Source organism: Camelus dromedarius, chromosome 5 (assembly GCF_036321535.1).
Source record: "Camelus dromedarius isolate mCamDro1 chromosome 5, mCamDro1.pat, whole genome shotgun sequence".
NCBI classification, from domain to species: domain Eukaryota; kingdom Metazoa; phylum Chordata; class Mammalia; order Artiodactyla; family Camelidae; genus Camelus; species Camelus dromedarius.
This window is the reverse complement of record NC_087440.1, coordinates 93,370,551-93,385,068: the sequence shown is the minus strand read 5'-3', so window position 1 is coordinate 93,385,068 and position 14,518 is coordinate 93,370,551. Positions and strand designations below refer to the sequence as shown.

The following is a 14,518-nucleotide window of genomic DNA, read 5'->3' as shown; positions in this document are numbered from 1 at the left end:
GAGGAGGCCACCCAGACTGCACGGCCATCTACCCACCAGCTCTGTCCACCCGGCAGACTCTGACCACAGGAAGGAGTGGGACCCTGCAGGACCCAGAGCTGGTCAAGGTGGAGACTCACCACAGCCAGGCCCTGGGCCCCAAGGAGGCCCCAAAGAGCCACCTGCTGGGGGTGGCACAGCAAGCCTGGGACAGTGACCACATGGACAGGGGGACCCGCCCTGAGCCCGAGCAGCCCAGCGGGACATGAGACGGGCGCCACCTTGTGGGCGTGGAGAGGAGTCAGCTGCCCAGCTCCAGCCCAAGTGCCCGCGGAGGGGTGGGCGGAGCCCCAGCTGCCGCATCTGTCCTGGGGTGCGGCCAGGGATGCAACTACCAGACGTTCACAGGACCTGGCAGCCAGGCCTAGGGGAGGGGGCAGGAGCTGCCTGCCTCTCCAGGCTCCTGGACTGTTGGCCCTGACAAAAAGGCACTCCTTGTGGTGGGTGGCCACCCCTCTTCTGCTGGAGGGGGTGCTGGCAAGGAGCATGGGGTCGTGGGGGTCAGTCCGGCTGGGGGCGGTGTCCAGAGCAGCCCAGTTCTCCTCTGGGCAGTCCTTTACAGAACTGGTGGTTTCACTCCAGTACACAGTTTTTTTGGAAACCACAAACACACCAAATGTTACCTATTAAGTGATGCTTTGGATTCAGGTTTCAGATACATAAACATACGCGTCAAGTTGGAGCCCTGGGCACTGCTGGAGGGAATGGAGAACAGCAGGGAGGGTCCTTGAGAAACGAGTTTGCAGTGACCCCACAATTCCACTCTGGATACGCACTACGAAGAGTCGCGAGCAGGCAGGTCTGGAGGAGGTAACCCTGCACCTCTAGTAGCACCCTTCACCGTAGCCTCAAAACGTGGATGCAGCCCAACTGCCCGTGGACCACGAAGGGGCTACCAAGACGTGGTCCAGCCACACGACGCAATGTCATCCGGCCTTGGGGAAAGAAGGAAATTCCGACACCTGCCCAACACGGATGGGCCCTGCGGACATCACGCTGAGTGAAGAGGAAGCCACAAAGGAGCAGAAACTGTGCGACTCCACCTACTTGAGGTCCCAGAGCCGTCCGATTCTTAGACAGAAAGTAGGGTGGGGGGGCCGGGGCTGGGGGAGGGGAGTGGTGTTCAGCAGGGACAGAGCTTCTGTCTGGGAAGATGAGAAAGTTCTGGGGACAGATGGTGGTGACGGATGCACAACCATGTGAATGCACTCAACGCTACAGAAATGTGCTCTTGAAAGAGGTTCAGGGGCTTTTATGTCACGTGTGTTTTAACACAGTAAAGTGTATTGTAGAAACCAGAAAACACAGCAGTGTATCCTCAAACTTGGAGCAAGTGGTACCCTGAAGTGGCAGGCGTGCTGTGGAAAACGGAGCTGAAGCTGGGCCGTCGGGGGGCCCAGCTGGCCAGGTGGAGGGGCATGAGCTGCTCCTTCCCTCGGGACCCCTTAGCTGATGGGGGGATGACTGGGCTGTGGGAGTGACTGGGTGATGGCCTTAGGGACCGTTCCTGTGGCCTAGGACAGGCTTCAAGGTCATGACCTGGACACAATCACAATCTTGTGTGTCCCAGCCAGGTGGGTGTGGCCACGAGGAAAAGAGGGAAGGGGGACTCCCTGAGAACACCCTGACCTTCCAGGCAGAGCAGTGGGGGTGCAAGGAGACGGGCACCTGGGGGAGAAAAGACCAGAGCAGACAGGGAGGGGCCTGGGCAGTGAGGACCAGTTGGGCTGCAGGGAGGCTGTGGTGCCTTTCCGTGTCCCACCCTGCTCTTCTGGGCCCTGGGCCGGCCTCCAGAGGGACAGGAAGTCAGGAACAGAGGAGCCTTCAGCACATGGAGTGCCCGCATTTCGGCAGGTGTGCGTAAACAAGGCGCTGACCGCACCCCATGCTGCAGACGAGGCCCTGGGGGCTGTGGGCCGGTCAGCAGCTCTGGGTGAGGAGCCAGCAAGGGGGGTGCAGCTGGGTGCTTCGCGCTGGGGTCAGGACGCCGCCACCCAGTGGCTGCCTGCTCACAGGCGGGTTCATCTCTCGGTAGCTACGTAGTCCATCCTTTCACTTCTGATGTGCCTTTAGTCGGAAGGTGAACTTCTGCGGACAGCAGACACGGGGGGCGTGCTCTGCGCTGCTGCCTGGGCTCTCCGACGGACCTCCGTCCTGGTGCCGCCAGTGGGGCCGCAGGTAGACTGGGTGGAGATGCAACAGCCTCCTGCTGTTCTGCGTGTCCCGCTGGCTCTTTGTGCCTTCTTTCTTCTCTGTCAGCCTCATTTTGGACTGAATGAGTATTTTTTAACATCCCATTTTCTCCCTTTTATTGACTTATTTCGATTTCATCGGTTTTTCCACTGATGTTCCTTTTCTGTTCCAGGATCCAATCCAGGGTTCTGTGTGGGATTTATTTATTTAAAAACTCTAAGAAGTTTTTTTGTTTTATTTATGTATTTTCTTAAACTGACGTACCGCGGATTGAGCCCAGGACCTCATGCATGCTAAGCACGTGCCCTACCAGGGAGCTGCACCCTGCCCTCCGTGCAGAACTTAGAATAAATCTCTGCTGAATGGATGACTGTGCTCCGGCCTGGCTGCTTTAGGGCTTCAGTGCCGGTCTTTTAGTCAGTCTACCGGCAGCTGAAACGACAGCGCTTCCCACGTGAACCCCTAGGGCAGCAAGCGACACCTCCATCTCTGGTCTCGATGCCACTGTCGTAACTTTTGTTTCCACAAGTTCAAAACCCCCAAAGAACATTATTATTTTTGCTTTGAACAGTCAATTGTCTTTTTAACCTGTAAAATATTTTAACTGGTAAAATCTGTCAAATTTACCCCTTCAACCACTTTTAAGTGACCAGTTCAGCGGCACTAAGTACATTTGTGTGGTTGTGCCACCGTCACCACCATCGGTCCCCAGACCTTTGCATCTTCACAAAGTGGACCTGTTCCCATTAAACACGAATTCCTCCTGCCTCCCCCAGCCCTGGCACCCCCTCCCTGGCCTCTATGAACCCGGCTGCTCCAGGGACCTCACATGAACGGGACGACACAGAACTTGTCCTCCTGCGACTGTCTTGTCTCACTCAGCATGACGCACACAAGGCCCAGCCATGCTGGAGAAGGTGGCAGGATTTCCTTCCTTTTTTAAGGCCGGGTAATACTCCATTGTGTGGATGGACGACGTTTTGCTTATCCATCCATCCCTCAGTGGACACTTGGTCTGTTTGAGCATTTTTACTACTGTGAATAATATTGCTGCGAACACAGTACACAGGTGTCTGAATCCCTGCTGGGTATTCTCCCAGGAGTGGGGCTGCTGGGTCACGGGGTAGCTCTGCTTACCTTTCTGAGGAACTGCCATGCCGTTTTCCACAGCGGCTGCACCATTTCCCGTCCCCACCAGCAGCGCACACGGTTCCAGTGGCTCCACACCCTTGCCACCACTTGTTTTCTGTTGTTTTTAGCAAGTAGCCACCCCGATGGGTGTGAGGCGGCCCCTCCCTGTGACGCTGACCTGCGTCCCCTGGTGACGCTGAGCATCGACCTTGTCACGCGCTCACTGGGGCTGCAGTCTGCAGGGAACGCTGGAAGGAGGCCCAGGCCCCCGCGGGAAGCCAGGTGACAGGAGGAGACCCCACGATGAGGACAGCTAACGGAACGCTGTTGCCCGTGTCCAGAGCACAGATGGCCCGACAGCCAGGCCCTCACGCCAGCTGGGCCGGGGTGGCCTCTGGAAGTTCTCAGTTCAGGAAGACCTCAAGTTCTCCCTTGCAACCCTCCCAAGACCCAGCTCCCCTGTGGCCTCCTCAGCCCCGCCCCCGCCTCAGTGGCTTCACACTCAGCCCGCAGCAGCAAACCCCACCCCAGCCCGGCTCCACCCACCACCCAGCTTCCTCTAGGAACCCAGGTCACCTGCCCTCCCACACAGTCCAGAGACCCCACTGCCCCCAGGATGCCGTGCTGGCCCCGCCTGCTCCCCGCCCCAAAGAACCTCTCCACTCATCCACGGTTCCTCAGGGAGGCTGGGGCCCTGCAGAGACCCTGGTGTGTGGGAACTGGGGCCCCAGCACCGGGTGAGGAGGCCCTGTAGCCTGCAACTCTGCCTTCACCCTCGGCTGTCCTCCAGGCCACCCCACCACCTCTCCCATCCACTCCCCTCCCTTTAGGCCACACAGACCGCCCCAAAGGGAGCCAGGCCATCACCCCTGCCGGCCAGCACTCCTGGGGGTAGGTCACCCAGCACCTCAGCCACCCAGACAACGGTGTACGGTGGCATTTCAGGGACAGCCTGGGACACGGCCCCACCCCACGGTGCACTGGAGTCAGACAACCTGGGCCCGCACACGCTGGGCTTGTTTCCCCACCTGTAAACAGGGTGATGGGGCAGCTCCTTACCCAGAGCTCAGGGCGCTGACTGAGCTGCCAGGTGACAGCGGGCGCGCAGGCCTGCCCCCCCGCCACCTTGGGCTCCCTCCAGGGCCGGGCAGGCCACACGCCCTAGAGGCTGCTGACAAGTGAGTCCCCTCGTCCAAATATAAAGGGTTTATTCACTTCTGTTGTCAGGAGCACAAAATACAAAATACAAAATAGAACCCCCCCCCGCCCACCCCACAGTTCCTCAGCGTGGACACCACCAGGTCGTCCGGGCAGGGCTGGCGTCCACTCCCGCCCTCAGGCCTCGAACATGGCACAGCTGGCACAGAGCACTTCCTCATGAACGTCACTGCCGCTGCGACACGGCGGGGGCAGGGAGAGAGAGGAGCTGGCGTTAGGCAGGGTCGTGCTCCTGGAGCTACAGGGTGAGGTGCTGCCCCCAGGCCCTTGGCTGTATCAGGAGACAGGCCGTTCACTGCAGATGCAATCAGGATGAGGTCCCGGGCAGTGGGGATCCCAATCCCACATGGATGGTGTCCTTAGATAAAGACACACACGTGCAGGGAAGGCGGCCCGAGGACCTCGAGAGAAGGCCAAGTGTGCTAGCGCCCTGGGCCCAGAGCACCACCTCCTTCAGCCCCTGGGGGTGTCAGCCCCGCTCCTTGACAGCCAGGCTCCGTGTGGGATGTGTGTCTGTATTCAGGCCGCCCCCACCAACGGACACAGCAGAGGAGCCCACCTGTGGCTCAGCCCAGGTCTCAAGTGGGCCCGAAGCCCCCACAGAAACCTTCCAAGTGGTCGGTGAGGGTTTACTGGCCCCTGATGGTTCCCACGGGAAGCACATCAAACAGGGTGAGGACGAGGCAATTCAGTGAATCACGGGGAAACTGATTCACCAGGAGAGACCCTGAAGGGACAGGAATCTGGCAACATGCTGCCTGTCTGACACACATCAGCATGGAGTTGGAGCCGCGTGCCCCCCGGTGTGTGGACCAGAAGCCCGGGCCGGCTCCCACCAGCACCACCTGCCCGTGGCCATACTGAGAGCCAGAAGGATGACTGGGTGTGGGCTGAGGCGGCAGGGGGCGGGCAGGGGCTGTGGGTGCAGCAGGCCGAGGCCTGGCTTCGGGGGGAGGGGGGTGCCACTGCAGCCTTGTGACCAAGGCAAGCCATCTGTTTATCAAAGGGGCAGAGCCCCTGCCCTGGCCGTGGCCCAGAGAAATGCGTGCGCGGTGAGAGCAGGCTGCCTAGGCACCTCCGCGTGAGCTCTGAGGGCGCCTGGGGACGAGGACATAGAAAGCAGAGGCGGGAAGAGACCAGCTAGGGACTCCCCGCGGACGGCAGTGGGTCGGGCTGAGGGATCTGGGCAGCTCCCCGCTACCCAGGACCTGCCGGGCGCCCACCTCGCCCCATGGCCTGCCCTTCTGTGTGGTCAGTGGCCCTCCAGGGAAAAGGCACTGGCCGCTGGAAGGGCCCTGCGTTTTTCAGTTTACATATAAACAGGAGAAGAAGAATTAAGCTGGCAAAGACAAAAGAAAGGATTCCACGTCTGTAAGTAGCCCGAAAAGTAATCCCCAGACCAGAGTCCCACGCCCCCCGCTGCCAGTGAGGCACTCCTGGCAGATGTTAACTTTCCACAGCGGGTCTTAAGGACTGTTGGGACTAGGCCAGTTTGAGGTCTGCAGACCCTTTCCTACAGGGCACGGCCCAGTCCCACCGACAGCCAAGAGTGGCCCCTGGGACAGGCCAAGGGCTCCTGGGCAGGGACACGGGACCCCCTGCCCGCGGCTGCACCCGCTCGAGTCTCCCGCCCTCCCCCGTCAGATATCCTCTGCTAAGGAGCACAGCACACAGAAGCACCACATGAGACTCCCTGACCCGAGGGCTTAACGGACCAGAGCAGGAATCACCCAGGACAGACCACAGCCCAGTACAGAGCTGGCGATCTGCAAGGCCTGGGTTTCCTCCAGAAACAACCCGAGGACTTCAGAAGAAACTCAAGCAGGGCCAAGTATTTACTGCCATCACTGTGGCCACGGGCAACGCTGGACAGGCCTGCTCTCCCGCCCCCCTGTGGGGCCCACACTTACTCCACGAGGGCGCACAGGGCGCAGGCCACGGCGCCACAGCCACAACAGGAGCGCACACAGCGCCCGCACAGGGCGCGCTCACACTGGCCACATGCCGCCCTCCCGTCTGCAGCTCGCACGCACGACGAGCAGGCTGCCCCGGCCAGGTCTGCGAGGAGGAAACACCTGTCAGCCCAAAGGGGACCTGAGTGCTGGGGGCCACTGCCTCCCCACACCTCACTGGGTCCTCCGGACACTGGGTGAGTCACACAGCACCCAGGCCCGCTTCAACAGGAGACCCCAGGTGGTTTCCGCGACTCCACGCTGACTGCTCCTCCCATTTCTCCCGCCACCTAGATGCGGGTCCTGGAAGGACCAGGCTCCCCTGACTGTCCGCACCAGAGCCCTCCAGGCCCTCGTCCCCTGTGCCTCACATCTGCACCTCAAAGTCTGATCCCCACACCCTGGGCCCCGCCCAGACCCAGAGTGGGAGAGCTTTTAACCAGGACATGGGCGACAGTTCGAGAAGCACGCCACACTGCACAGGGACCCAAACAGGCACTCCCCACAGACAGGGCCCTTTTGAGGAGCTGCAGGGGGAAAGCCGGCAGGACACACAGGGGGTCACCCCGAGGGGTCTGCTCTTTCTGACCCAACAGTCAGAAGCCGGTCACCACCTCCCGGCATGGGTGTCAGTAGGGGCAGAGCCTCCTAACATTGGCTCTTCTGGCGTCTGCCCGGTTCGGCAGACTGGGCAGAGCTCCTGCCTGGTCAAGGAGGAAGAGATCCATAGAATAAAGGGAAGCCTGCGTGCCGCCCCCCTCCTCCGCACACAGCCGGGAAGGGTACGCTGTCGGCCTCACTCACCGGCTTCAGAGGCCGGGGCTCGGCTCCTGGTCAGCCGGCCGTCGGGTCCGATCAGCATCTGCCCACGTGCAGCGCGAGGGGCTTCCATGGGGCCAGGCTTTGGGGACTCCGGCGTGTCGACGATGGCACAGACCTCCTCCCATGTGTGGTCCATGTAGGTCTGGGCCCCGCGGAAGAGGAGCTGTGTGGTTTTCTCTGGGGAAGACAGATGGTTCCTCCGTTTACAGATCCGCCACGTGGAAGCTCCTGCACTTCATCCTGCCAGCTGTGCTCAGTCCCCTCTCAGCCGTCATCCCGTCACCCCAACCGGCTGCTCCCTAGCGAGCTGGGTCCCACTCCCTCTGCCCTCCTGCTCTTCCTTGCCGGGACTCGGTGGCTACCCACTCCAAGAAGGTTCTGGACCCTGCAGCCCCACCTGAGCTCCCTCTCCTGTCACTCGGCTCATTTTCCATCCGTGTGGCCTCACCTCCTTGCTGCCGCTCTCCGCCCCAGCACCCACAATCTGGCTTTGTTCAGCAGGCAAAGCCCCCGCGCTGTGGTGCACCAGTTCACAGCCAGAGACTCGGAGCTAAGCCTCAGGCCAGCATGCACCCCTTCACCTACCGCAGAGCGGCCGGCAAAAGACATGGCAGCAACTGGCACCCGACAAAGTACCCTAGAACTTTCCAGACCTCTGTGGGCCCTGAACACCCCAACCCCAGAGCTGAGGTGGTTTCTCAGCACCCAGAACAGTGCCTTTCATCAGGGAACTGGGGCTTCCACAAGGTCAATGCTGGGCACCAGCCCCAGAAATTGCGGTTTTCTGCCTTGTCCCGACAGAGCCAGGGTGGTGACGTTAGGAGCTGTTGGCGCTATGTGCAATTGACAGAAGCAACAGGTACCAGGGAACTGATGACAGCCCCACCTCCCCCAGCCCCTCCCCCACCCCCCGTGGTAGGACAGGAATGGGGGGTCATGTGGTGAGGTTAACGCTTGTCTTCAAGGGCTTGCAGTTCTTTCAAGATAAAGAAGCCAGGGTTCTGGCTTAGAATTTGTTACAGGAGTTCACACTGGCCTCATTCCATCGGCCCTCCTTCCAGATGCCCAGCAGCCACCCCCTGAGGGGGTCCTGCAAGTGATGAGCCTTGGCAAGTGCTCTAGGACATCATGGTCAAGGAAGAAGGCCAAGGGCTGGACTGACTCCCTCTTCATTTGTTACTAATTCTTCTCTCTGTCTGCACAGTGTTTACATTTTTTGAATCTCCTGGTGGGGGAGAGCATGTGCACTTTTGCCATAGTATCAATGAAATGTACCAACGAAGTGGCTTCACTCATTTTTATCACCTGCATAGTCTCGGAAAGCATCTGCATTTGCAACCGGAGTGTCCGAGAAAAGAAAGGGCTGAGCAGTGCTGATGGGGGGAGCTGGGGGCGGGGGGTGGGGAGTGCAGGAACAGCAGGACGAAGAGAAGCAGGGTCTCCCCAGGCTGGGCTCTCCCCCAGGTCTCCAGTGCACGGCGGCACACTCCATTACAAACACCCAAGTCACTGTCTAACCACTGCACGGGCACAAACCTTGTGCCCCAACCACTAGGTGAGGTAAGCCCCGCTCAAGGGTATTAACCACCTCAAAATGACGACCTGTAATATCAGTGCACCTAGAATCTGCATGACAAAGCCAGATGAGAAGGCCCTGGCATCCAGCCACCCTGAGTCCTACTGCACTCTCCGGCTTTCTGGTTTTCACACAGGCTACTGCCTCCACCAGGAGTTCCCTTCCGCTCCCTCTCTGCCTGCCTAACGCTGTAGGATTCGGCTTAGACTGCTCCTCCCCGCGACCTGGCACCGGCAAGTGGTCCTGCGGCGACCGGTGCCTGCTCTGGTGACCTCTGGAGACCCCTCCTCCTGCGGGTCCCCCACTGGACCGGAGGCAGGGTCTCCCGCGCAGCCGCAGGGCCACGCAGGGAAGGCGCGCTCCACAAACGCCTCTCGGGTGACAACGGGCACTTCCGCGGCTTATCCCGCCCGGGACATCCCACCCCCTGGCCTCTCACTGGGCCCGGAGGCTCTAAGCGCTCGTCAAACATCCCCGCAGGGGAGGTGGGGGCACTCCCGACGCCCTACTCATCGCTCCCAAACCGGCCGGACGGCGCCGGGGGCGCGGCTTGCGGAGACCGCCCACCCAGGCCCCGCTTCGCAGCGAGGAAGCCCAACCTCGCACTCACCGAAGATCTCCCGCGAGAGGCGCTCGGCGCACACACCGCGACTCAGCTCCCGCGGACCCACACGCACCTTGAGCTGCAGCGGGGCCGCGTCCGCGAACGGGCAGCCCCGCTTGGGCATGGCCGCTGGCCCAGAGCGGCGCAGCTCCCTCGCCGCGCCTCGGTCGCGCGTGACGTCAGGGCCGCGCGTCTAGCCCCGCGCGGGGCGGAGGCGGGGCTCGTGCGCGGCGCGGCGCGGGATAGGCAGAGGGCGAGGGAAGGGCGGGGCTCGTGCCCGGGGAGACACGGGATAGGCCGAGGGCGGGGCGGGGCTCGCGAGCCGGGAGGCGGGACTCGGCGGCGCGGGAAAGTCCAGGAGAGGTCAAGGGTCGGAGCGGGAGCGCCGGGGGCGGAGGAAGAGGGCGGGGCGGAGGAAGAGGGTGGGCGGGGCGGGGCGCAGGCGCCGCGGTATAGGCCGGGGGCGACGTCGGGGGCGGGACTCGTATGAGGCGCGGCGTCTGATAGGCGGGGGCGAGTTGGGGGCGGGGCTTGGCGTGGCGGCAAGGAAGGGACCGGCGACTCAGCGCCCCAAACAGCTCCTGAGGGTGGTTACGTTCCCGGTTGGAGGATGGCTCGCTCTTGTGTGATTCTTAACTTGGAGGAGTTGCCCGCCCGCAGGAAGCGGGGAGTGACGTGTGAGCGTGGGCACACGTCCCGGGCCCCGTGCGTCATCGGGGCGGGCCTGACCCAAGGCCGGGCCCGGGCGCCACGGCGCGCCGGCACCTCCTTGGCCGCTCCTCGGCCCCTGCCCGCCGCCGCCGCCGCCGCCGCCTGCGTGGGGTCCGGGCCCGGAGGCCAGGCCCGCGCGGTCCAGCACGAGGCCTTCTGTTAGGGCTCTGCGGCCACTTGTGCTTATCCTGGGAATAGATGAAGCTCTCGGGGCTGCTGGTTTTCGTCTTACAGGTTGGAGGTTTTAAAAGATTTCTTTGCGTTCAGATTTGAAACTGCCATGGGCTTTTTAAGACACAGTAAATAGTGAATTAAACATCATGATTAAAAGAGACCCTTGTCCGCTCTTCTGTTTCAATCTAATTTTAATTTAAGAAATGTCTGTTGAGGGCCCATTAAGTGTTGGTTAGTTTTGTAGAGTTGCCATAACTGCGCTTAGGCTGGGGGCCCAGACACCAGACTCTTACTCTGCTGCAGCTCTGGAGGCCGGGAGTCCAAGATCGAGGCGTCCGCAGGGCTGGTTTCTCCAGAGGACCCCTCTAGGCTTGCAGACACCCTCCTCCCCAGGTCCTCCCGCGGTCGTTCCTCTGCGAGTCTGTCCTCACATCCTCCTCTGGTAAGGACACCAATCAGACTGGATTAAGGCAAACCCATTTGACCTCTTTAAAACTTAACTACCTCCCTGTTCATCAAACAGTTGAAAATAAAACTACCATCTGATCTAGCAATCCCGCTTCTGGGTGTGCAGAGGAAATCATTGTCTTGGAGAGCTATCTGCACCCCAATGTTCACTGCAGCGTTGTTTACAATAACCTAAGTGTTCATCTCTGGATGAATGGATAAAGAAAATGTATTTGGAATACATATATCATGGAATACATAATAGGATATCAATCAGCCATAAAAAAGGACATCCCGCCAATTGCAGTGACACCCTGGAAGACATGCTAAGTGAAATAAGTCAAAGAAAGACAAATACAGTACTGTATGATCTCACTTACATGTGCAATCTAAAATCATCAGACTCATGTATACATCTGTCAAAATTCATCAAATTGTACGTCTGAAATACGTGGTTTACTGTACAGGAATCAAACCACAATAAAGGTGTTTAAAAATAAGGGGGGGGGGGTATAGCCCCGTGGTAGAGTGCATGCCTAGCATGTCCAGGGTCCTGGGTTCAATCCCCAGTGCCTATATTAAAATAAATAAATAAATAAACCTAATTATCACCAAAGAAGTCAAACAAAAAAACTAATAAAAAATAAACATAAAAATTGACTTTGCAAAGAAAAAGATTAGTACTTACAAAAAAAAAGTCATCAGACTCACAGAAGCAGAAGAGATGGTGATTGTCAGAGGTTGGGGGTGGGGGAAATGAGGAGATGTTGGTCAAAGGGTACAAACTTCCAGTGCGAAGGTGGATACCTTCTGGGGAGCTAATTATAGCACAGCATTATAGGTGACCATAGTTAACCCTGTATTGTGTACTTGAAAGTTGCTAAGAGTGGATCTTAAATGCTCTCACCATAACAAAATAGTGATTATATGAGACAAAGATTATCTAACCTGACTGCGCTAAACATTTTTGCAATGTATGTGTGTTTGAAATCATCACATTGTACACCAGAGTGTTGCAAACATTAAGAAACAGAAACCTCCTTTAAAATGGAGCCAAGAGACCAGGAGAGGGAGCAATCAGGCCCCACCCCTCTAAGTTAACTGCAGACCCAGCAGGAAGAGAGCACCTTGCATCTCGGAGAGAAGGTTGTTGCTTCACTGCCCAGCGGGAGGAGGGATTTCTCTCCGCCTGGCAACAGCCCAGCCAATGAGAGACGGCCACAACTCCGCCAATGAAAGACCACATCTAACTCCCAGTTTCCACCAACAGACTCTGCTTATAACAGCCCCTCCCAACCACCCCCCTTCTCTCTATAAAGGAGTTTCCTCTTTGTTCTCCAGGCTTGCTGTGGTTCACCCTAGATGGCATGTCTCAAATTACAATTCTTTGCTATTCCCAAATAAATCCATTTTGCTGGTCTGTTTTACTGTTTCAGGCCAACAAGTTACAATGAAAGTGTACATCTTATGTCAATTATGTTGTATGTAAACTCTCTCTCAATATGTTTATGTCAGTTATATCTCACTAAACCTTGGGGAAAAGTTAATTACCTCCTTAAAGACCCTACCTCCAAATACAGTCACGTTCGGAGGTACTGGGAGTTGAGACTTCAACATACCGATTTTAAGGGGACACAGTTGAGCCTTAGTAGGTGCAAAGCTCTGCACTAGGCCCGTAGGGATGGTGTTGAGCAGAGCCAACAGGGTCCTCGCCCTCTGGTGAGACAAATGTCACAAAAGGGGACGTTTAGGGGGCTATGGAAGCAAAGTAAGGAGACCTGCCCTGCCTGGGGCTGGGGGGGATCCCCAGGAAAACTGGCTGGCAGGCACCAAACTCATGGAAAGCTTCTGCGTTATAACATCATTTGACCTTAGAAAGATGGACATTCTAGAAGTGAATATACATTGGGTGAGGAAGGAACACACTTTGTTTTCCAGCGAGAAGCTCAGCAAACTTCCCTTCCGGCAAATGCTTAAGGAGACGCTGGCAGGAAACGTCTTCATCAAGGTGTTCCATCACAGCTGCCTCAGGGCTGTGAACCTTTGGTTAATCCTGGTCTCAGCTGTTCCACCGTTGTGGAATGTGGTTGTATTGCTTCTTGTAACTTTTAGCTTGGGGTAGAATTTACTTAGAGTGAAGGTGTGAGTATTTAGCCCAGAGGAATGCCCAGACGGTCGTCGGAGTGTAAGTCCTACCCGCTGCCGCTGTGTCCCAGCTGCGCGGGGGGGGCCCCCCTTCGCCGCACCCCCCCCCCCCCGCAGACGGACCATCACTTGCCCTGCTTTACATCCCTGTGTCCCTCCTTGCTGTCCTGGAGCCTCATGTGCTCAGCTCATCCTGCACGTGCACCTCGGCATCTGTGCCTCTCCACACGCCAACTCTGAGACCGTCCATCGCCTGGCACCCCTCAGCGGTCCGTTCATTCTGTTACTGAACGTATTCCATGTGAGGATGGACCACAGTTTCTTTACCTGCCACTGGACACTGCTGTGGTGAAGGCACCTGCTCTGAGCAGCCTTGCATAAGGCTTTTCCTGGACTTCTGTGCTCATTTGTTGTGGGTCGGTGCCTCGGAGTAAAATGGCTTGGTGGGAGGGTAGGTGGACAGCGAACTTCTAAGGAAACTGGCAGCTCTCCAAAGTGCTTGGAAGAAAACATGCTCCATCTGCACTGGGGCCGTGTCACTGGGCCCAAGCAGAGAGAGCCCCTGATTATCATTACGCAGACTCTCACAACTCTGGCGCTCCGGCCAAGGGGGCTGTCTGCCCTAACCCGCCCCACAGAGGACAGAGCCTCCTGTCCCTGAGCCACAGGAGAGTGAGGAAGCTGGCGGCAGGGGAGAACTATTTCTCCTCTACGCTGGTGTCTTTTCACCCTATAGAACACCAGCAGATACTCAGAGACATTGCCTGGGGTCGCCTCCCCGAGCTTTCATCCAGAGACGGAAGGTAAAGGCAACGGGTATCTGAGTGGGAGATGCAGCAGGTTCCACAAAACACAGTGGCTTTTTTTCTTTTGCAGCTTTCTAGTTTAAATTGTGGGTCTACCTTGCAAAGCCAGGCGTGTAGCTTTTTATGCAGAATGAAATGGTTTCTCTTTTGAAAAATGCACACTCTAATTTGCTGCCCAAAGCCTGCATCTTCCTGTGGCAGCGAGACTGGTCCAGCTGGTGGTCCCAGGTGAAGCACAGGCCGCCGGGAGGCAGGGAGGACAGCTGGGGCCCAGTGGCACTGCGAGGGTGGCTGCTCTTTGCCTAGGAACTCACCTGCCTTGGGGCTCTCTCCTTCAGTCTCTCCTGCTCTATCATGGGAGGAAGGAATTCTCGGGAAACCCAAAGATCAGTTTCTGCTCGTGTTTCTCACCCAACACAGCTGGTCCACGTTGTGTTCTCCTGACTTCTTTCAAAGGGCTGAAGGCTGTTCTGGGCACTGTTTGGAAAATTTTGCTAGTGTGTGTGAAGTGACGCACCCAGTATGTGGCCTGCTGACCCAATACACTGTCACATGGGTTCAGGACTCCACGGTGTGAGCCGGTGAGATCAGACCCTATGGAACCTTCTGGGGCCAGCAGAGTTAATGGGAAGCAAGCCAAGTCGGACCTTGTGTGATTGCAGTGAGCCCAGCTGACGTTCTCAGCTCCAAAAAGCGAGGA

At 58.1% G+C, this 14,518-nt stretch overlaps 1 protein-coding gene and 1 long non-coding RNA gene across 3 annotated transcripts; both read right to left on the bottom strand.

Annotated features, from left to right (window-relative positions):
* Nucleotides 1–656: 656 nt before the first annotated feature.
* Nucleotides 657–3,782, bottom strand: LOC135321353 (uncharacterized). Its single transcript, XR_010381099.1, has 2 exons — nt 3,370–3,782; nt 657–2,420 (listed from the first exon to the last, which is right to left on the bottom strand). It is a non-coding gene; the product is annotated as an uncharacterized LOC135321353 (long non-coding RNA).
* Nucleotides 3,783–4,571: 789 nt separating this feature from the next.
* Nucleotides 4,572–9,717, bottom strand: SIVA1 (SIVA1 apoptosis inducing factor). Of its 2 annotated transcripts, XM_010998603.3 has the most exons (4): nt 9,542–9,717; nt 7,338–7,532; nt 6,492–6,639; nt 4,625–4,756 (listed from the first exon to the last, which is right to left on the bottom strand). In XM_010998603.3, the coding sequence occupies exons 1-4, from the start codon at nt 9,657–9,659 to the stop codon at nt 4,699–4,701; spliced, it is 519 nt and encodes a 172-aa protein (XP_010996905.1). In that variant the 5' UTR covers nt 9,660–9,717; the 3' UTR covers nt 4,625–4,698. The 2 variants fall into 2 exon arrangements, with proteins under 2 accessions (XP_064342394.1, XP_010996905.1); XM_064486324.1 differs by lacking the exon at nt 6,492–6,639 and having other exon boundaries at nt 4,572–4,756.
* Nucleotides 9,718–14,518: the final 4,801 nt, after the last annotated feature.